The sequence below is a fragment of the Staurois parvus genome, unplaced genomic scaffold (assembly GCF_062004578.1).
Source record: "Staurois parvus isolate SC_StPar_1 unplaced genomic scaffold, SC_StPar_1.0 ptg000061l, whole genome shotgun sequence".
Classification (NCBI taxonomy): domain Eukaryota; kingdom Metazoa; phylum Chordata; class Amphibia; order Anura; family Ranidae; genus Staurois; species Staurois parvus.
Window position 1 is genome coordinate 9,141,180 of NW_028317857.1, and position 23,617 is coordinate 9,164,796.

General features: G+C 47.3%; 1 protein-coding gene across 1 annotated transcript in view; it reads left to right on the forward strand.

Moving 5' to 3' along the window:
* Nucleotides 1–9,925: 9,925 nt before the first annotated feature.
* PITRM1 (pitrilysin metallopeptidase 1) overlaps nt 9,926–23,617 on the forward strand; it is a 79,968-nt gene continuing 66,276 nt past the window's right edge. The window contains exon 1 of the mRNA XM_089668721.1: nt 9,926–10,075. Within this exon, the coding sequence (XP_089524847.1) occupies nt 10,038–10,075 (38 nt within the window). The 5' untranslated portion in view covers nt 9,926–10,037. The remainder of the gene's footprint in view (nt 10,076–23,617) is intronic.

Below are 23,617 nucleotides of genomic sequence, written 5' to 3' on the forward strand. Positions count from 1 at the left end.
GACGGTGGTGGTGGTGGGGGGTGCAGTTTTAAAGTGTCATTAAACCCACATCATTAAAAACTATCAATAAATGCTGTATTTCATGATGTTATATGTCACTATAAGATTCGTTTTCTCTATCCTGGAAAAAATCTGGTTGATCCTCTATCGCCCAGTTCTGTCCATGTCCCTAGTGCAGTTGGGGATTTTGCAGAGCAGTGTAGGCAGATAGTGCACATGCTCAGTTTTCAGTGTATTTCTACCCTGAGCATCTCCTCCCTATCACATCAGCACATGTGACAATAGAGTCACACGTGTGGGCATATATACAATGGTAAATGACAGCCCACCCCCTCCATCCTCCTCCATGCCCGCTACACAACTAAACACAATGGGGGCGGGATATTACATCTTGATTGACGGAGGCTTCACCACCCTGCTATTCTAAGACACAGTCTGGAGAAACATGACAGCCTGTTACTAGCACAAATCTTACTATATCACATTATTGCCAAAAAATAATAAAGATTTTATTTTAAATATACATATTTGTATGACAATTTAAAATAGTTTATTGATATTAAATATTTATTTTTACTCTGTATCCCAAGGGCTGTTTTCTTTTTTTTTGAACATGTGACTGGCAGCAGAGGACTAGAAGCCCCTCTTGACACTGTTTCCCTGCATACAGGCTGGGAAAGAGCTGGGTCACATTACAGCTGTATATCGAGTAGGAAAAAAGGTACCTGTTTTTTTAATTAACATTTTGTGTTTAGTATCACTTTTAGGCTGTTCAGGTGTAAGCTGGAATTCCACTTTAAATAAAGTCACTGAAAGGGCCTAATTGCATCATATTTCATAAAGGGCCACTGCCCACCAAAACTGTAAAGCGATCTTACCAACCAATATGAGCCACTTAATTATATGGTTTGTATATTATAGTTCGGATAAATACGCTGCAGTATATAATGAAGCAACAATCATAGAAATGATGTAATCACAGCCTCTGAAGATCCCCAACAATGCACACATATTTGTGTATTGTAGTTAGTTCTATGATCACCTTATATGACTGGATGTCATACCAATCATACCAAACAAACAGTCCTGACAGTGGTATCAGTTCATGTCAATCAGGAATCTTAGCAATGCTGATGCAAAACTATTATAAAGGCCCTACTATTATAATCCACACAAAGTACATGAAGATATGCTTCACCCACAAAAGCCTGTAGAAAATATAGTAGATAGTAGAGATGTGCCGATATCCTTTCCTGATCGGCGAGTACGAGTACCAATACTTTCGGTCAAGTACTTAACGATACCACGTACCGTTACTTTGTGGTGCGATTTGCTTCCATACAAAATGTATGGATGTAAATCACACTGCAAAGAATAGCATGCGATTTAAACAGGAATGTGATTCCTGTACAAATCGCATGCGGTTTCCTCACTGCTCTTTTTTGAACCCAGGCTTGTCATCCCTGCAAGGAGAGGAGAGAAAGACACTTCACAGGTCTGGTGATTGGAAATCCTTGCGGCTTTATCTCCTCTCCTTGCAGGGATGACAGTACGGGCTAGACAGCATCTGATTGGTCAGCACCATGACGTAAAGCATATATTGACTTCCAGGACTGTCAATAGGGGGGGACACCCAGCCCTCACATACTGAGCCCGCACTCCACTGGATCAGCAAGGGGACCTGGGTTTAGCTTTGAAGCCGGATGAATTCCTGTACAGTGTACTGCTCAGGCACCTCCCTCACAGTTGTCATAGAGTCGCAAGGGAATGCTGCACATCCACCCTACTTGCTGGCGTTCATTGGAATGCTGGGGATGGCCACCAATTTAGGTGAATGTTTGGCATGTCTTTGTGACACTCCAGATGCCACCTACTTTACTGGCCACTCAAAGTCGTTTTTTATCGTGTGGAGGGAGAGAGCCACACACTCTGGTTGCTGTCAGTCAGACACCATCTGGTCCCACCCCTACCTTTTGCTCAGCAGCTCACAATGTTTCTATGAGCAGCGGAGAGTGGCTGGGCGTGGCAGAGTGGAGCTGCCCTTGCCAAAAGATATCATCTCTCATATGTACCTTCTGGGCTCCCCCCTGATTGGCTATCCACCACCTGATTGGCTGACCTGGGCCGAATATGTATTTGGGGTCACCTCTTGTCATTCAAGCAGATGTCTGTACTGGCATAGGGCCTATGGTGCATGTTACATGCGCTGGTGCAATGCAGTGCTATTCATTCTGCATGGCACTCTAACTTATCTTGCAACGGAGGTGCATTGCAGTGCACTAACATGCATTGCACTGCCAAGAAATGGTGAAATATTTTTGGCAGTGCAACGCACGGCTGTTGTGTGTTGAATGCTATTCAGAATGAATGGCACTACATTGCATCAACACATGTAACTTTCCTTGCCACAATGCCATATTGCATTGCACAAATGCATGTATCATGCATTGCAGTAAAGCCTGCGATACCTTATGGAAAATTGTCAATAATCATCTATTTAATAACTAAACCCCATTTGTGACAAATTTAAAGGCTAGGCAGGAAAAAAAGGTCAGATGTTGAGGTGATCATGCTTGCACTGCATATGCATGAACTGAAGTGCAGGTTGGAACAACCTGTAAGGGAAAATGGTGGTAAAGGCTCTGGAATTCACACCCCATTATCATTTTCTTACCTCTCTTTGCAGATGTCTGTGATACTAGTTTTCCAACCAATCAGGGACCTTGGTCAAGTGAGCTCCTGAAAGACATCCAGATTGGTTGTAAAGCCAGTACCACTCTCCCATGCAGCACTGCTGGTTAGAGAGGGAACTTTCTGATCTCTCCGCTGCAACATTATCTCTCTGACTGCAGATTCAGAGTGAAAGAGAAGTGCTTCCACACATCTTTAACATCTCCTGCGGGCACATTGATCTTCCTGCCGGCAGAGGGAAAGAAATGTGCAAAAGCACTTTTCTTAAGGCAGATCTAATCAGAAGGCAATCTTTCCAATCTCCATACCGGCACACAGAGCGATAGTGTGTACGTGGTGATTAGGGTGTGCCCAGACACATTGGCATACCCTGTGTGCACACCGAGCTGCTATTAGTAACTACAGGGCCCTATACAGCCAACCTGAAAGGCCCCCCCCCCCAAAAAAACCCCAGTTTACTATGTTTCAGTTATGAATGAACACAGTGAGAGATCAGTATCAATCACTCATTGTGTTCATTCGAAAAACCCCAGGGGTTTGGTAAATGTGACATATTTACCAGATTCTTCTCACACTCTCCATTCTGAAGGTTTCTATTGTGTGCATGCAGCTGCTGGTGGGAAGGAGAGGAGGGGAGCTGGCAGCACTGTGGGGCTGAGGGTACACAGGTGGGCCTGAGCAGCAGGGGGAAACGTATAGTGCACAGAGAAGCTGATGGAAGCGCCGGGGGGACATTTACTGGAACTGATCCCCTGTATGGTCTGCAGAAGCTGAAAGCTAGCAGCAGGGACAGGTAGAGAAGCCAGCTTTCATCTGCTGCAGAGAGCCATACAGGGGATTGATTCCAGTAATTGCCTCTCATCGTGCCGATCACCATCCCTGCCCTCATCCCCTGCTGACCTGGGCCCATAACAGGATGACAGGTGGTACCTTCTTATCCATGGCCCTGTGCGCACACCTATGCTATCACGCTTTAAAGTTGATTGTAATGTCCCTCGCATGCTTCTTTGACCTTTTTTAAGATATTATGATCTTGTGGGTGGTAATTGTTTGTACAGCACTTGTAAAGGGTCTCCCAGCTAGTGCTGCAGTCTTGTTTCCATTGAAAACTAAGGATTCCATAAGACTGTACACCAATCAGCAATAACATTATGACAACCCACCATAACCCTTTAAAGCATGGTCTCCACCAGACCTCTGAAGGTATGCTGTGGTATCTGGCACTGGGCTGTCAGTAGCAGATCCTTTTAGTCCTGTAAGTTGAGTGGTGGAGCCTCCATGGATCGGACTTGTTTATTTAGCACATCCCACAGATGCTCAATTGGATTGAGATCTGCAAAATTTGGAGGCAAACTCAACACCTCAAACACATTGCTGTGTTCATCAAAGCATTCTTGAATTCCTCAGACCAGGCCACCTTCTTCCACTGCTTTGTGGTCCATTTCTGATACTAATGTGCCCATTTTGGCTGTGGACACAGGTCAACATGGACAACCTGACCGGTCTAAGCCTACGCAGCCCCATACACAACAAACTGTGATTCACCTTTCTGATAAACTGTGATGCACTATGTTCTGACACCTTTCTATCAGAACCAGAATCAGAATGTGCCACAATGGTCACAAGGACTTTGTTAGGGAATTTGTTAGAATTGTGTTACAGTAAGTATAACTCTACATACATGATTAATTATTGTATTATATGTTATTATCCTCTTCATAATTATGAGACTATAGGTTCTCCCTTCTATTGATTTTATTTATTTATATACATATATTATATGTGCATATCTTTTTTCATTGAATATATATAGGATTTTATATTACTTGCCTTATGGGAATCTTATTTATATATTCTGATCGTATTCTAAACATGCATATTCACAAACAGTCACTTAGATGTTTGTTTATAGCAATTTGTATTAATTGATTGAACCTGTTGTGCCAGGTAGTCCTCCTTCTGTTATTTTGTATATTAATAGCGTGCTAGTGTTTCAGTATCTAGGCCTCTGGAAGGAGCTGTGAGCTCCGAGCGTGTAGCCTTGTTCTTTTATGGTATTTGGCTCTCCTCCAATGAGTTCTCGTCCACCTGTTGAGTGTGTTGCACGCTGGCTCTAGGACTTTCTGGTTCCAGCTGCAGCAGCTTCAGGCTCTCTTTCCATCTACAGTGGCCACATCTCATGCATAGGAGATGCTCCTTTGGGCCACAATACCAGCATTATACCTCACACATGTCTGATGAGCTGTTCCTTTTTATAATGTCCTGTAAGTGTTTTAACCATATCCATTAAAGTATTTATTCATACTGCACTTAAAAGGTGCTTTTCTTTTCTGTTTTGTTCTTTCTATCAGAACCAGCATTTTCTCTCTCAGTAATTTGAGCTGAAGAAGCACTTTTATTAGATCAGACTGCACAGGCCAGCCTTCAAACCACATGTGTATCAATTAACCTGTCATCAATTCACTGGTTTTCATTCCTTCGACTACTTTTGGTCGGTCCTGACCACTGCAGACCAGGAACATCCCTCAAGAGCTGTAGTTTTGGAGATGTTTTGACCCAGTCGTCAGCCATTATAATTTGGCCCTTGTAAATGTTGCTTAAATCTTTGTGAAAAAAAAAACGAAGAACCCAGAGCAAGATGAACCTATAAGTGAAGTTGGATAGTTTTAATGTATTTGCTAGATTAGCAACCTTTGGGATTTTAAATACTATTGCCCTCAGGGATCTCTGAGTTTTGGGTCCCCTTAAGCTTTGCAGGCAACACGCATTTTCTTCACATATCCACACACACAGAGTCATTGATGCAGTCTTTGAGCTGGTTTTTAGTTGTTTTTATTAAGGGGTTAACAACCTGGATGGGGTCTAGGGGTATATGGGATGCCCAAGGAACTGCAAAACTGAGGACAAACTTAGCAACCTGTACACTGTACAAAAAGATGTGAATCCAAAGATAGCAACTGTCTCTATTAAGGAGCACTAAAGTCCCCTTGGTGTACCTCCTCAGACCCCAGATGAATCCTCCTCTTCACCTAGCTGCACTGAGGGTATCCCTGGGCAAGGGACTCCATGATCTTACAATTAAGTAGTCTTAGATGAGCACTAGTTGGGTCTGACCGCCCTCTTCCTTTATCTGGCCCAGGGGGTGTAGGAATACTCACACTGTCTTGTCCTTTTAGCTTGGTGGGTAGAAGCTGCTTTCAGGCCTTTCACTGGGCTGATACTTCCCAGCTGACAGGTTCTCCTCCATAGGAGAGGGTAAGATCCTCCTGTCCAGTGGTGAGTGGAGAGCCTTCTGTCCAGCAACCAGCCTGCAGATAAGCTCCCTTCCCTGGGGCCCCCTTCCAAGCTCCACACTCCAGCCTTTCTCTCAGTCTATCTTCCACCCGACACTGCCCCCTGCTCCCCAGGTTCTGCCACATTTAATTGCTGTCCTTGGTCACCAATGCCATCCTCTTGCTTGGGGATTGGTCAAGTTTCCTCAAACATGCACATCTGGGACTCCGACCCTCCTCCACCTCTCTTCCAGGAAGCTAAGGTTCTGTAAGGGTGGGAGGGCTCCAGAAGCCCTGACCTGTATAACCTCCAAGCCTGTCCTGAGGTGAACTCACCACCTCACTCCCAGGCTGACTCATCCCTGACTGCTACCCAGGCTCTGACTAAAAAAAAACAATAAAAACAACAAAGCCTATCTAGCTAAATCTAGAGGGTGCTACACATTATTCATCCAATAGTATTTTACCCTTTGGATCTGAAGCCGTGGATTTTTTTTGCATGTTTCAAATCCTTATGCTTTTCCATTTTTTTCTGCTTTCAACACTTCAACTTCAGGGACAACATGTTCACTTGCTGCCTAATATATCTCACCCATTTTCAGGTACCTTTGTAAGGAGATGATCAATGTTATTCACTTTTGATTATAATGTTATGGCTGATTGGTGTATACCACTGTGGACATATTTTGTATTTGAACTTCAGTCCTCATAATGCTGACCCTGCCCCCTCACTGGCGCCAAAATATTTGAAAATCCGGTGAATTCACAGATGTGCTAAAGGGCTCTGCCCAGCCTTGCAGAGACCTCTGGCACATCTATAGGTTCATCAAAGTTTCCCATGCATGCACAGAAAACCAGGCTCTCCAAAATGGTGGCATATTCTTGCATGTGTGGGGAAACCACATTGCATGCGCAGATATGCTGAAGGTCTCTGCTGAGTCCTGAAGCCCTGTGGCTCATGTGTGCATTTGTGGACTTGTGTGCTGCAGCACTATTAACCTGCCTAGCGGTCTGATTACGTCAGTATTTCTGTGCTCAAAGCAGTAAATTTTTTTGCATGGAAATATGTTGTTTTTTTTATTGTAGGCCTGTAATTTTTAGGAATAACTCTGAAATCTGTCCGAACAAGAGTCTAGTAAACATCCCGGGTATGATAAAATTTGAAACACGAAAACATAAATTATAATTTAATAAATAATCATAAAAAATAATAATATAATAATACATTTAATTCAATAATATAATCAAACCAAAAACACTGAATTTGAAATAGAGCGCCAAGTTCGCACATCACTGAGCAAAGTCGCAAAATCATTTTCAGTGTCTGATGACAAATTTCCCCACAAATCATTATCACTCAATTCTGCAAGTGGTTCTAATTTGCTATTGACGTTTTCTAGCTGTTCTCTAGCTGGTCTAAAACCGCTTTTGACCTAAAGGTACGCTTTTCCCAGTTTGGGACTTTTCCCAGTTTCAAGGCAGATAGAACAGTAAAAATGCAGGCAGGGCACAGGACAAAGCACTCGGGACAAAATGTATGTGAAATGGTTTGATACAGTAATGGTATACTATGTGATTTTAGTGTATTTAGTGAATGTCACTTTTTGACATTTTTAAATTTCCTGCCAGTTACGTCCCAACGTCGCAGGGAACGGAACCCAGAAGACAGATGCTGGCATCGGGAGATGGCTGGGGATGCTGCCGGGGGAACATCGCGGGAGCGAAGGACAAGGTAAGTGCAGAAGAGATCCCGGAGCAACGCTGCAAGGTATTCCCGAGTGTAGCTCGGGGTTACCGCTTGTGGTGCTGACACTTTACCCCGAGCTGCACTCGGGAATACCTCCAGGGAGGTTAAAGACCAAAAACACTGCAAAAAAAATTATCTGACTATGGGAGAGGGAAGGGCCAGGTGCAAAAAAATAGTGTGTTTGGGCTGAAAGCCAGCTTTAAACCTTTGCCACTGAGTATATGTATGTATGGGGCTGCATATACAAGTCACTGTGTTTGTGCTGTGAGCGTGCTGCACAGCACATTCCCAGCACATAGACCAGATCTTGTATTAATGATCGGGAACCTGGGAGATTCTGTTCCCAAGCACCTAATTGGCTATGACAGTGATCAGACACAGTACAGTCAGCCCATTTTGTTTTCTCTTCTTGAATGGAGAAAACGATACATTGTATCTCCTTGATAAAAATTTAAACAAAGAACAGTGTGTGTGTGTAATTATAATAACAATAATAATAATAATAATAATAAAAGAAAAAATAACAGGGTTTGATCTAGGTCAGTGTCAGGGTTAGGCCCCTTTCACATGAAGTGGACTCCAGTTTGATCAGCAGGCAGGGGTGGACTGACCATTTGGAAACTAGGGCACTGCCCGAGAGCCCGGGGTCAGTAGGGGGCCCCATAAGATGCCCTTGGTACCTTTTTCATAGGCTTTTTTGAGTTTGGGCAAGGACACAGGGGCCCCATGATCCCTTATTGCCCAAGGGCCCCATGAGTTGTCAGTCCGCCCCTGTCAGGAGATAATCTGTCCACTGATCCCGTGCTGATCCAAGCAGAGTGGGTGGATGACACATCTGTGTCCACTCCGTTTATGCAAAGCAGACATGGACAGAGCCAGCTCTGCTCTATGGGTGGCTGGGTGTAAACGGACAGCGGAGCCTGCATTCCCATCTACTCCTAGACGGAAGAAGACAGATCCACTTCCACTTTTTTGTTAGCGAACCAGAGGTAGATGGGTGTGAATGGAAGTCCATATACACTAACCCAAAGGGGTGAATGGAGCGACCGATCAGGTCCGCCTGAAAAACTGACAGGCAGAGCTAATTGAAACCTTCATGTGAAAGGGCCTTAGAGTTAGGGCCAGTTCACACTACATGTGTTTCAGTTGCTTTTTTTCTGCATGTAAAATGCACAGAAAGTAGGTTATATGGTTGTCAATGTCATAGCTCGCATCGGTGCTTGCAGTTCCAGTGCGTTGTATCAATAAAAGTAGAATGGGCTGCATTTTTCCTGCACAAAACTGTACTGAAACAGTAAAATGCATAAAAAACGCACTAGAACACACCAAAAATGCACATTTTCCTATTTAAATTGCAGAAAAAGAGAGGGGGGAAAAATGGACCGAAATGTACAAAAAGCGCACCAGAACACGCCAAAAACTAGTCAAAAACGCAAATGCAGAAAAGCATTCGGAACGCATCTTGACTGCATTTCTATGATGTGAACTGGCTCTTAAGGTCAAAAGTCAACGTTGGGGTCAAAGGTCTTTCTTTCTTTTATCTGGGGGGGGGGGGGGGAGTGACAGCTGATTCTCTCAGCAGCTATAGTGAAGGGAAAAAAAAAGCAGTAATTACATTTAAAAACAGTCACTGATCTATAGTGACAGTGACATTATTTTAACTTTTTTCTGACCTTTGGAACGGATTAATTGGTTTTCAATGCATTCCTTTGGGAAACCACGTTTCAGTTAACACATTTTTCACAATACGAAACGTCCCGGAGAACGCATTAAATTTGTAAACTGAAGTACACCTGTAATGTTTGGGGGATTTAAGCAATTTTCTAGCAAAAATACTGTTTTTTTTAACATGTAAGCAAAAAGCTTAAGAAAGAAGTCTTGAAGTGGATAGAAAATAAAAAAAAGTTTGAGTTAGGAAAAAAAAAAAAAAAGAACCAACAGGAAACCAAACAACCTTCCAGACAAATAGCACACAATCACTTCCAGCCAATTAGCTGTTGCCTTTCTCCCGTTCTGTAGTGTTGCATCAGTTATAAAGCAACTCAATAGGTGATTGGTGGAGGACAGCTGCCTAACTCACACCAACTATCGGTCAGTAAATAGTTAGATAACACCGTGAGCAATAAGGGGCGGAGTCACGGTTCACAACATGCTGACAAATGAGCAGAGCTCTCTTCTCAAATTCTGTGCCAAGTCCTGGAAACCGCGCCTCTCAGCCAATCAACAAACACGTAGGTCTGGCTGCAGCCAGTGATTATCCGGTATGGTGGTGGGTGGGAGTTCATTCTGCTGAGTGAAGCCGGGCCGGCTGGGTGTACTGCCCAGAGATGATAAGACAATGCAAAGCCGGGCTGCTGCTGAGCAGGTGAGAACTTCTCATTGTATTCTTATCATCGCGCTGTCTGGGGGGGGGAGGGAGTGTGTGTGCTCGGAGTTCTCAGCATGGGGTACACGTGCTGGGACCGTGCATGTTTATTACTGCTCCTATACTGCAGAGACAACTTCTGTGTGGAACTACATGTGTCAGTGTAGAGTGCCGGGAGGTGGGGAGACCAAGGCTGCCGGGCTCACATCTGTCCTCATGTAGCAACCCTGAGACAGAATGAGTCTGACAAGGTCATCACATGGTATAGAGAGAGCCTGCCATTATCTAGAGAGAGCGCCACCCGGAGAGAGGACAGAGAGACCACCATCACCTAGAGAGACAGAGAGAGACAGACCACCGAGAGAGAGAGAGAGCACCAGACAGAGAGACCACCATCACCTAGAGAGACAGAGAGAGACAGACAGACAGACCACCGAGAGAGAGAGCACCAGACAGAGAGACCACCATCACCTAGAGAGAGAGCGTGCCAGGCAGAGAGACCACCATCACCTAGAGAGAGAGAGAGCGCCAGACAGAGAGACCACCATCACCTAGAGAGACAGAGAGAGACAGACAGACAGACCTCCGAGAGAGAGAGCACCAGACAGAGAGACCACCATCACCTAGAGAGAGAGCGTGCCAGGCAGAGAGACCACCATCACCTAGAGAGAGAGAGAGCGCCAGACAGAGAGACCACCATCACCTAGAGAGAGAGAGAGAGCGCCAGACAGAGAGACCACCATCACCTAGAGAGAGAGAGAGCGCCAGACAGAGAGACCACCATCACCTAGAGAGAGAGAGAGCGCCAGACAGAGAGACCGCCATCACCTAGAGAGAGAGAGAGCGCCAGACAGAGAGACCGCCATCACCTAGAGAGAGAGCGCCAGACAGAGAGACCGCCATCACCTAGAGAGAGAGCGCCAGACAGAGAGACCGCCATCACCTAGAGAGAGAGCGCCAGACAGAGAGACCGCCATCACCTAGAGAGAGAGCGCCAGACAGAGAGACCGCCATCACCTAGAGAGAGAGCGCCAGACAGAGAGACCGCCATCACCTAGAGAGAGAGCGCCAGACAGAGAGACCGCCATCACCTAGAGAGAGAGAGCGCCAGACAGAGACCGCCATCACCTAGAGAGAGCGCCAGACGGAGAGACCGCCATCACCTAGAGAGAGCGCCAGACGGAGAGACCGCCATCACCTAGAGAGAGAGAGCGCCAGACGGAGAGACCGCCATCACCTAGAGAGAGAGAGCGCCAGACGGAGAGACCGCCATCACCTAGAGAGAGAGAGCGCCAGACAGAGAGACCGCCATCGCATAGAGAGAGAGCCAGACAGAGAGACCGCCATCACCTAGAGAGAGAGAGAGCCAGACAGAGAGACCGCCATCACCTAGAGAGAGAGAGAGAGCCAGACAGAGAGACTGCCATCACCTAGAGAGAGAGAGCCAGACAGAGAGACCGCCATCACCTAGAGAGAGAGAGCCAGACAGAGAGACCGCCATCACCTAGAGAGAGAGAGAGAGCCAGAGAGAGACCGCCATCACCTAGAGAGAGAGAGAGCCAGAGAGAGACCGCCATCACCTAGAGAGAGAGAGAGCCAGAGAGAGACCGCCATCACCTAGAGAGAGAGAGCCAGGCAGAGAGACCGCCATCACCTAGAGAGAGAGAGCGCCAGGCAGAGAGACCGCCATCACCTAGAGAGAGAGAGCGCCAGGCAGAGACCGCCATCACCTAGAGAGAGAGAGCGCCAGGCAGAGAGACCGCCATCACCTAGAGAGAGAGAGCGCCAGACAGAGAGACCGCCATCACCTAGAGAGAGAGAGCGCCAGACAGAGAGACCGCCATCGCATAGAGAGAGAGCCAGACAGAGAGACCGCCATCACCTAGAGAGAGAGAGAGCCAGACAGAGAGACCGCCATCACCTAGAGAGAGAGAGAGAGCCAGACAGAGAGACTGCCATCACCTAGAGAGAGAGAGCCAGACAGAGAGACTGCCATCACCTAGAGAGAGAGAGCCAGACAGAGAGACTGCCATCACCTAGAGAGAGAGAGCCAGACAGAGAGACCGCCATCACCTAGAGAGAGAGAGCCAGAGAGAGACCGCCATCACCTAGAGAGAGAGAGAGCCAGAGAGAGACCGCCATCACCTAGAGAGAGAGAGAGACCGCCATCACCTAGAGAGAGAGAGAGACCGCCATCACCTAGAGAGAGAGAGCCAGGCAGAGAGACCGCCATCACCTAGAGAGAGAGAGCGCCAGGCAGAGAGACCGCCATCACCTAGAGAGAGAGAGCGCCAGACAGAGACCGCCATCACCTAGAGAGAGAGAGCGCCAGGCAGAGAGACCGCCATCACCTAGAGAGAGAGAGCGCCAGACAGAGAGACCGCCATCACCTAGAGAGAGAGAGCGCCAGACGGAGAGACCGCCATCACCTAGAGAGAGAGCGCCAGACGGAGAGACCGCCATCACCTAGAGAGAGAGAGCGCCAGGCGGAGAGACCGCCATCACCTAGAGAGAGAGAGCGCCAGACAGAGAGACCGCCATCACCTAGAGAGAGAGCGCCAGACAGAGAGACCGCCATCACCTAGAGAGAGAGCGCCAGACAGAGAGACCGCCATCACCTACAGAGAGAGAGAGCGCCAGAGAGACCGCCATCGCATAGAGAGAGAGCCAGACAGAGAGACCGCCATCACCTAGAGAGAGAGAGAGAGAGAGCCAGACAGAGAGACCGCCATCACCTAGAGAGAGAGAGAGAGAGAGCCAGACAGAGAGACCGCCATCACCTAGAGAGAGAGAGAGAGAGAGCCAGACAGAGACCGCCATCACCTAGAGAGAGAGAGCCAGACAGAGACCGCCATCACCTAGAGAGAGAGAGCCAGACAGAGAGACCGCCATCACCTAGAGAGAGAGAGCCAGAGAGAGACCGCCATCACCTAGAGAGAGAGAGAGCGCCAGAGAGAGACCGCCATCACCTAGAGAGAGAGAGCCAGACAGAGACCGCCATCACCTAGAGAGAGAGAGCGCCAGGCAGAGAGACCGCCATCACCTAGAGAGAGAGAGCGCCAGGCAGAGAGAGCGCCAGGCAGAGAGACCGCCATCACTTAGAGAGAGAGCGCCAGACAGAGAGACCGCCATCACCTAGAGAGAGAGCGCCAGACAGAGAGACCGCCATCACCTAGAGAGAGCGCCAGACAGAGAGACCGCCATCACTTAGAGAGAGAGAGCGCCAGACAGAGAGACCGCCATCACCTAGAGAGAGAGAGCGCCAGACAGAGACCGCCATCACCTAGAGAGAGAGCGCCAGACAGAGAGACCGCCATCACCTAGAGAGAGAGCGCCAGACGGAGAGACCGCCATCACCTAGAGAGAGAGCGCCAGACGGAGAGACCGCCATCACCTAGAGAGAGAGAGCGCCAGACAGAGAGACCGCCATCGCATAGAGAGAGAGCCAGACAGAGAGACCGCCATCACCTAGAGAGAGAGAGAGCCAGACAGAGAGACTGCCATCACCTAGAGAGAGAGAGCCAGACAGAGAGACCGCCATCACCTAGAGAGAGAGAGAGAGCCAGAGAGAGACCGCCATCACCTAGAGAGAGAGAGAGCCAGAGAGAGACCGCCATCACCTAGAGAGAGAGAGAGCCAGAGAGAGACCGCCATCACCTAGAGAGAGAGAGAGAGCCAGAGAGAGACCGCCATCACCTAGAGAGAGAGAGAGCCAGAGAGAGACCGCCATCACCTAGAGAGAGAGAGAGCCAGAGAGAGACCGCCATCACCTAGAGAGAGAGAGAGCCAGAGAGAGACCGCCATCACCTAGAGAGAGAGAGAGCCAGAGAGAGACCGCCATCACCTAGAGAGAGAGAGAGCCAGAGAGAGACCGCCATCACCTAGAGAGAGAGAGCCAGGCAGAGAGACCGCCATCACCTAGAGAGAGAGAGCGCCAGGCAGAGAGACCGCCATCACCTAGAGAGAGAGAGCGCCAGGCAGAGAGACCGCCATCACCTAGAGAGAGAGAGCGCCAGGCAGAGAGACCGCCATCACCTAGAGAGAGAGAGCGCCAGACAGAGACCGCCATCACCTAGAGAGAGAGCGCCAGACAGAGAGACCGCCATCACCTAGAGAGAGAGCGCCAGACAGAGACCGCCATCACCTAGAGAGAGAGCGCCAGACAGAGAGACCGCCATCACCTAGAGAGAGAGCGCCAGACGGAGAGACCGCCATCACCTAGAGAGAGAGAGCACCAGACGGAGAGACCGCCATCACCTAGAGAGAGAGCGCCAGACAGAGAGACCACCATCACCTAGACAGATAGCGCCAGACAGAGAGACCACCATCACCTAGACAGATAGCGCCAGACAGAGAGACCACCATCACCTAGAGAGAGAGAGCGCCAGACAGAGAGACCACCATCACCTAGAGAGAGAGAGCGCCAGACGGAGAGACCACCATCACCTAGAGAGAGAGAGCGCCAGACGGAGAGACCACCATCACCTAGAGAGAGAGAGCGCCAGACGGAGAGACCACCATCACCTAGAGAGAGAGAGCGCCAGACGGAGAGACCGCCATCACCTAGAGAGAGAGCCGGACAGAGAGACCACCATCACCTAGAGAGAGAGCACCAGACAGAGAGACCACCATCACCTAGAGAGAGCACTAGAGAGCCTGCTATCACTTAGAGAGAGCTCCACCAGGAGAGAGGACAGAGAGACCACCATCACCTAGAGAGAGAGAGCCGGACAGAGAGACCACCACCACCTAGAGAGAGAGAGCCGGACAGAGAGACCACCATCACCTACAGCAGAGTTTCTCAACTCTAGTCCTCATGGACCCCCAACAGGTCATGTTTTCAGGATTTCCCTCAGATGAAACAGCTGTGGTAATTACTAAGGCAGTGAAACTGATCAAATCACCTGTGCAAAATAATGGAAATCCTGAAAACATGACCTGTTGGGGGTCAGGCAGAGACCGCCGTCACCTAGAGAGAGAGCACGCCGGACAGAGAGACCGCTGTCACCTCGAGAGAGTGTCTGCCATCATGTAGACAGTGAGTCTGTCTTAACCTAGATGAAGCCTGCAATCACCGAGAGACAGAGGGAACATGTCCTCACCTAGAGAGACTGAGACTGCTGTCAGTGAGAGAGAGAGACTGCCATAACTAATAGAGAGACAGACATCACCTAAAGAGAGCCTCCTTAGAGAGCCTGTTGTCATTTAGACACCCAGGGAGAGAGCTTGCCTTCACCTCAAGAGAGCTAGTGAGCCTGCTGTCTCTTAGACACCTAGACAGCGATTGAGACTGACATCACCTAGAGAGCCCCTCCTTGCACAGAGAGCCTGCGGTCACCCAGAGGGAGAAAGCGAGCGCCTGTTATCACCCAGAGAGAGGGACAGAGACTGCCATCAGCAAGAGAAAATGAGAGCCTGCCGTTGCAAAGAGAGCGAATCTGTCCTCACATAGAGAGAGATCAAGTGCCATCAGTGAGAGAGAGCCTGCCGTCCCCTAGACACCTAGAGAGGGAGAGAGCTTGTCATACATAGAGAGACAAAGAACCTGTTGTCCCCTAGAGAGAGGTCAAGAATGCCATTAGTGAGTGAAAGAGAGAGTCTGCCGTCACCCAGAGAGAGATCAAGAGTGTCGTCAGTGAAAGAGCGAGCTTGCCGACATCTTGAGAGAGAGAGAGTCTGCCATCACCCAGAGAGCGAGGGAGAGAACCTGTCCTCCCCTAGACACCTAAAGAGATGGAGAGCCTGATGTTGCCTAGACCCCTAGAGAGGGCCTGTCATCACCTAGAAAGAGTGAGAGAGCCTGCCATCCTGTAGAAAGAGACAGTCATCACCTAAATAGAGAGCCTCTCCTTTCATAAAGGGCCTGCTGTCACGTAGACACCCAGAGAGAGAGCCTGCCATCTCTTAGACAACTAAAGAGAGTACTGGTCCTCACCTAGAGAGGGATCAAGACTGAAATTACCTAGAGAGAGCCTCTCTTTGCATAGAGAGCCTGTTGTCACCCAGAGGGAGAAAGCAAGCGTAGTCACAGAGAGAGAGAGGGAAAGAGACTGCCTCCACCTAGAGAGATTGAGACTGCCATCATCAAGAGTAAACGAAAGAGCCTGCCGTTGCAAAGAGAGAGAATCTGTCCTCACCTAGGGAGAGAGAACACTTGTCATACATAGAAAGGGAACCTGTCTTCACCTAGATCAAGGAGTGTCATCAGTGAGAGAGAGCCTGCCGTCCCCTAGACAAGAGAGAGAGACACTGCAATTACCATTACCCAGGGAGAGAGCTTGTCGTACATAGAGAGAGATCAAGAATGCCATTAGTGAGAGAGTGAGTCTGCCGTCACCCAGAGAGAGATCAAGAGTGTCGTCCGTGAAAGAGGGAGAGAGCCTGTCCTCACTTAGACACCTAGAGAGAGCCTGACGTTGCCTAGACCCCTAGAGAGGGCTAGTAATCACCTAGAAAGAGTGAGAGAGCCTGCCGTCCTGTAGAAAGTGAGACATCACCTAAAGAGAGCCTCTTACATAGAGGGCCTGCTGTCACATAGACACCCACAGAGACCCAGAGAGAGAGCCTGCCATCTCTTAGACAGCTAAAGAGAGAATACCTGTCCTCTCCTAGAGAGAGATTGAGACTGAAATTATCTAGAGAGAGCCTCTCCTTGCATAGAGGGAGCCTTCCATCACTTAGAGAGAGAGCCTGTCGCACTTTAGAGAGACTGCCTTCAACAAGAGAGAGAGTCTGTCATCATGTAGAGATAGATCAAGACTGCCGTCAGCAAGAGAGAGCCTGATGTCTCTTAGAAACCTAGAGAGAGCCTGCCATTACCTAGTGAGAGAGAGAGCCTGCCATTACCTTGACAGCCAGAGAGAGAACCTGGAGAGTCATCCCCTAGTGAGAGAGCGTGCCATCGCCTAGACACTCAGAAAGATCTTATCACCTAGTGAGAGAGCGTGCCATTACCTAGACATAGAGAGGGAGAGCCTGCCCTCTAGTAAGAGAGAGCCTGCTGTTAACCTGTTAGCTTTCCTTCTCTCCACTGTTCCATTCGACTGCTCTCATGTTAGAGTGCTGGTGGTGGGCTGAGCATGTTCCTTCATACCTGTGCCAGGTATTAGCCATCACATTGGATGGATAAGTGAGGTGGTTTGCAAAAACCTTCTACTTCCAACAGCAGATGGCTTTCTAGATAGTTTATTTTTTTTATGGAAAATAATTTTTTCATAGTTTATAAGGCTGAAAAAAAGACAGCGGTCCATCCAGTTCAACCTGTGTGGGTGTGTGTATCTATGTATCTACTACTTCCTATATCCCTGTATTTTGTGTTCAATAAGATGCCCATCTAAAAGTTGTTGGAAATTAGTGGCAGTTCTCACTGAAGACCATCAATTGTGGAAGGGAGTTCCACATCCTTCTCTTACCGCTCTAACATTATAGAACCCCATATGCAGTTTAAGGTTAAACCGCTTCTCATCCAGCTTTGAGTGGCCGCGTGTCTTCTCAAATGACCTGAGACGGAATAGTTTCCTCCCAATGTTGGAATCACCTTTAAGATATTTGTACATCACTATGATATCCACACTTGAGCGTCTCTTCTCCTGGGAGAATACCTTTAAAAGAGAAGTGTGGGGTTTGTTTTTTTTCCCCCCAAATTATACTTGCCTAGGTGGATGCAGCATCAGTCCCCCTCCGGCTCGCATTGTGAGAACTCAGCAATCACATGACCATTGATCGCTGAGTTCTCACCAGCGCTCTGAGCAGAGAGTGGTGACTGTCAGGCTCTGCTCTGTCTACTCTATGGCTTGCTGAGAGGCTGAGCCAGGTGCCGCTCCATAGTCTGGGGTGGATCCTTACTTTAAAGTGGGGATCTTTCCCCAGCCTGGACTGGCTGAGTGAGATCAGGCTTCAGCCTGCTGCCAGCTGAAAAAAAGGTCACAGAATGAACTGCACTCCTGTGATCCACAGAAGTATAGCCAAAAGAGCTTTTAATGTCTGTAGTCATTCCTCATAACTGAGGTCCTCCAAACCCCTTATTTGCTTTGTTGACCTTCTCTGGACTCTCTCCAGTTCCAGCACATCCTTCCTGATGATTGTTGATCAGAACTGGACTGCATACTCCAGATGCGGCCAAACCAGAGTCTTGTAATATGTCAGAAGTATAGTATCACTTGAGTAAATATGCTTTTTAACTGAGTGTCGACCACCTCCCATAGGAGTGCAGCAGCAGAGCTGCCCTTCTGTGTTGGGTCACGTATCTAGTATGTGATCTGACACTTCTGGGTAGGAGGCACGCGGTCTGTACTGAGATTAATCACAGCCCAAGCCGCCCATCTGCGGGTGCCAGCCAATGATTGACTACTGGCTCCCGGTGATTAACGATGAAGCATACAGCATGGAGCTCTGTCAATGTAGACCATACAGTGCTCTGTCCTGCCAGCGAGGACATGCTCGTTTTTGTTTCTCTGCAAAGCAGGGAATACAAACGGGCACCTCACAGTGAACACACATGAACACTGGTTAGGCACACATTTAATCCTTTGAGCTTATTAGATGTTTAACCCCTTCCCAGCCAGTGTCATTAATACAGTGTCGGTGTATGTTTTTAGCACTGACCACTGTATTAGTGTCACTGGTTCCCACAGTGTCAGATTGCCCAGCATACTATCACAGTCCTGCTATATATCGGTCTTTTTTCACTTACAGCGCAAAAAATAAAAACACAGTGGTGATCAAATACCAAAATAAAGTTCTATTTGTGTGCAAACAATTTATATAAATGTCATTTGTGTACAATGTTGCATGACCACGCAATTGTCAGTTAAAGTAACGTAGTGCCAAAAAACATAAATGGCCTATTCACAAAGGGGGCAAAATCTTCCAGAGGGCATGTGGTTAATGCATGCTATTCTACTGGCCTGCAGCTTGGCATTGCATGCTATTGCTGAGTCTGTTATTAAAGCGAAGTTCCAGTTACACTCTTAAAAAAAAAATAAAAGTCGCCAGCTAAAAAAACTGTAGCTGCTGACCTTTAAAAAAACACACTCGCCTGTCCCTCGATCCTGTGGTGTTCTCCATGCAGCCCGTTCCACTGGCCGCCCGTTGTTCCTGGCGCCAATATTTTCAGTGTGGGTGAGTAGCACTGCGCTTTGTGAATGGTCCCTTAGTCTTCTGGGACCTGTCACACGTGTCCCAGAAGACTACAGGGAGGGAGGGGAGAGAGAACTTCCAATCACCTAGGTGTTCGCAGCAGAAGTGGGAATGGGTACCTGTCAATTTTGGGTACCCGCTCCCCAACGGTGCCAATCCTTAATGGGGATCGGGGGGGACCAATCTTTAAAGCGGAACGTCCCCTTTGGGTGGAGTTTTGCTTTAACTAGGACCCCCAGATCTTTTTCAGTCCAGGATTTCTCCAGAGGTTCTCCCTCCAAGCGTGTAGTTTGCATTCATATTTTTAGCCCCTAAGTGCATTACTTTACATTTCTCTTCATTGAACCAACTTGGCAGTAGTTCAGTGGGTCAGTTAGTATGAAATGCAGTCTAACCCTGTTGTTTGTGTCAGAACTTAGACTCAATTAACATTTACTCCTAAACGGACTACTTTTATAGACTTGTTAGGAATGTGGTCACTGGAAGGGGCTCTGATCACTGGAAGGGGCTCTGATCTCTGCCTTGTATTGTAGCTGTTGGATTGATCCTACTTGATGCTGGTAAGTGCCGTGGCACAAATTAATTCTTTGCTCAGTTAATCTCTATTCACTAAAATGAAGGGTTGTAGGTATTCCCTGCAGGCACAAGCTATGTGTGAGAGATTTTATCTCCAAAAGAAAAAAAAAATCCATCTGGGTGGCATTGTGGAAGTGCGGGTGTTGTGTGGAATTCTTACCTGGGGGGGCCTTTGATGCATGTTTTTTTGGTAAAAGTAGCTATAGAACATGTGTAAGCCTGTAGGTTGAACCACTTTAAATTTTTTTGCTTTATAAGGTCTCATGCACACAGACAGAAAAAAACATTGCTTTTAGAGGCATTTTTTTTAATGCCTCTGAACACAGCTCTATTTCAGCCAATGGGGTTAATTTAATAAAGGCAAATAGACTGTGCACTTTGCAAGTGCAGTTGCTGCAGAGCTTCATAAATGTGGGGAAGCTGTGCTGACTTCCATTATCCAATCGTGTGCAAGCAAAAATGCTGGTTTTTTTTAAATTGTCCTTCCAGATGATTGGGCATTCTTTAAGTGAAGCTTTATCTCATTTACTAAACTCTGGAGCAACTGCACTTGCAGACTGCAGCCTATATGCCTTTTGCAAATCAACCCCAATGTGTCCATGCCTATTGTGGTGGCTAGAATTTCAGAGCAGTATTCAGGGGCATAAAAAATGGCCCAAACCTGCATTCAGAAAGGAGCTTACTGACATAATTTACCCACATACGCACCTAAAGCATAAACTTGTGTAAACGCATGCATATGCATGTATATTCTCTCTAATAGAAATAGAATATTCTAGCCAGTAGAAAGATTATGTGCCAAAATGAATTTTGCTTTTGGCAAAAAGATCCAGCATAGATGGGAGTATTGTAAATTACCCGTCTGCATGAAGCCTAAAGACGACTGACTTGTGGAAAACTGTGTCCAAAAAAAGGCAAGTAGAGCGAAAAAATACTAGTCGCTGGATATCATGTGGACTCCCAACAGCTGGTTGTCATCCATTACTGATCCACCATGCCTTGTTCTGTCCTCTGTGTGGTGGAGGATATCTTGGTAAAGGAGCAGGGCTTTGCTTCCTCATGTCAGAGCTGTCCCCACCTGATGACTGGTGGGGTAATGATCAAGAAGCAGCAGGAAATCAGAAATCCACAGAATGAATGATGCAGACCAACACTGGATCTCACTCCAAATCTTGCAAACTAGCAGTCCGAGGCAGCAGTGCCTTTGATCTCACAAAGTAGATATACAGCCATGAGGCTGTGGAAGTGTACTGTTTTTTTTTTTTTGTTGTATTGTCTTTTTGTTTTTTCAGAAAGCGTTCAAGAAAAAGGGTACATTTTTCAGCGAACTGCTTAGTCACAATTAACAATTCTAGATATATCCTATTTCATTGCAAATATTTTTTAGTTCAGACTTTAAATTAAAGCTGCATTATTATTGACACCTAAGTGACTCACAGTATAACAGGCAAACTAATGTGTCTGCTCCTGTCTTTAGAGTCCTGCCACTGGAGACTCCTGAAAATGCTGTGCAAATTCTGAATTCCTAAAGGTCATAATTTTCATAGTGTTGAAAGCATGGTCCACCTTTAGCAATAAACTGCCTATATAGGTAAGGGGGCGCCTGTAGATAAAAACAGACTTTGCAGCTCTGACCAACGTTGAATATTGCACTTGCTATAGGTGTAGGCCATTTACATTCTTCCTGAAGCCTAACTCAAAAACTCCTGGAGATGGCCTCATCCTATCCTGCCTTGTTGGTAGAATGTTGCTAAGTTACTCCTGGCTTTTACTGTTCAAGCTGACCATCACAATAGCAAGGTTTCAAACACTGAGCTCAGAGCTACTGCATTGGGGGGGATCAAGAACATGTTGGGGGGTTTGAATTAGAGAAATGAATTGGAAATGAGAAATCACTTCTGTGATGGTGGGGAGAACAGTAAGAACTTAGAATTCTAGCAACAAGGCAGGATAAGATGATGCGATCTCCGGGAGTTTTTCAGTCAGGTTTCAGGTATATAGTTTGCCTACACCTTTTAGCAAAGGAATTATTTGGCTTTGGTCAAAGCTGCACAGTTTCTTTTTACAGGTTAGATTGAAAGTTGGTAAAGGATATTCATAGTACAGACCAATAAAAATACTCCCCTAGTGTCTTCCTACCTAGCAGGACAATCAAAGTGATTTTAGCACTTTTACTAGCTCACCACTTCTATTTCCTTTCACCTAGTTCCTGGTGTGTGTGTGTGTGTGTGTGTGTGTGTGTGTGTGTGTGTGTGTGTGTGTGTGTGTGTGTGTGTGTGTGTGTGTGTGTGTGTGTGTGTGTGTGTGTGTGTGTGTGTGTGTGTGTGTGTGTGTGTGTGTGTGTGTGTGTGTGTGTGTGTGTGTGTGTGTGTGTGTGTGTGTGTGTGTGCACATATATATACACACACTGCTCAAAGAAATTAAAGGAACCTTTTTAATCAGAGTATAGCATAAAGTCAAACTCCTGGGGTATTTATCTGGTCCGTTAAGTAGCAGAGGGGGTTGTTAATCAGTTTCATCTGCTTTGGTGTTAATGAAATTAACAACAGGTGCACTAGATGGGCAACAATGAGACGACCCCCAAAACAGGAATGGTTTTACAGGCTTTGCATTTGGCTAGGGTCAGTGTCACTACTGGTAGCATGAGGCAATACCTGGACCCTAGAGAGGTTGCACAGGCAGTCCAACTCTTCCAGGATGGCACATTAATACGTTCCATTGCCAGAAGATTTGCTATGTCTCCCAGCACAGTCTCAAGAGCATGGAGGAGATTCCAGGAGACAGGCAGTTACTCTCGAGAGCTGGACAGTCTTTAACCCATCAGCAGGACCGGTATCTCTTGTGCAAGGAGGAACTGGATGAGCACTGCCAGAGCCCTACAAAATGACCTCCAGCAGGCCACTGGTGTGAATGTCTCTGACAGAATAACCAAACAGACTTCATGAAGGCTCGACGTCCTCTAGTGTGCCCTGTGCTCACTGCCCAGCACCATAGAGCTGGATTGGCTTTTACCATTGAACACCAGAATAGGCAGGTCCATCACTGACACCCTGTGCTTTTCATAGATGAGAGCAGGTTCACCCTCGTCACATGTGACAGACATGAAAGGGTCTGGAGAAGCCGCGGAGAACGTTATGCTGCCTGTAACATCTTTCAGCATGACCATTTTGGTGGTAGGTCAGTGATGGTTTGGGGAGGCATATCCAATGAGGGACGTACAGACCTCTACAGGCTAGACAATGGCACCTTGACTTCCATTAGGTATTGGGATGCTATCCTTGGACCCATTGTCTGACCCTACGCTGGTGCAGTGGGTCCTGGTGCACGACAATGCCCGGCCTTATGTGACGAGAGTATGCAGGCAGTCTGTGAAGACTGAAGGAATTAAGACCATTGAATGGCCCCCACGCTCACCTTACCTAAATCCGATAGAACACCTCTGGGATATCATGTTTCAGTCCATCAGACACCACCAGGTTGCACCTCAGACTGTCCAGGAGCTCAGTGATGCCCTTGTCCAGATCTGGGAGGAAATACCCCAGGACATCATCCGTCGTCTCATTAGGCGCATGCCCTGACGTTGTTAGGCATGTATGTAAGTACCATTTGAGTTGCTGCAATGAAATTTCAGCAAAATGGACTAGCCTGCTGTATAATTTTTTCACTTTGCTGGAAATTAAAATTAACCTACAGAGGACTGAATTCAGACACCCTGAAAATCAAATGATGGGGCATCGATCCGAACACATTTATCCAGTCCATATCAGTATAGATATCCAGCATATTTTCCCTATTGAGATCTGATGTGTTTTCAAAGTGTTCCTTTAA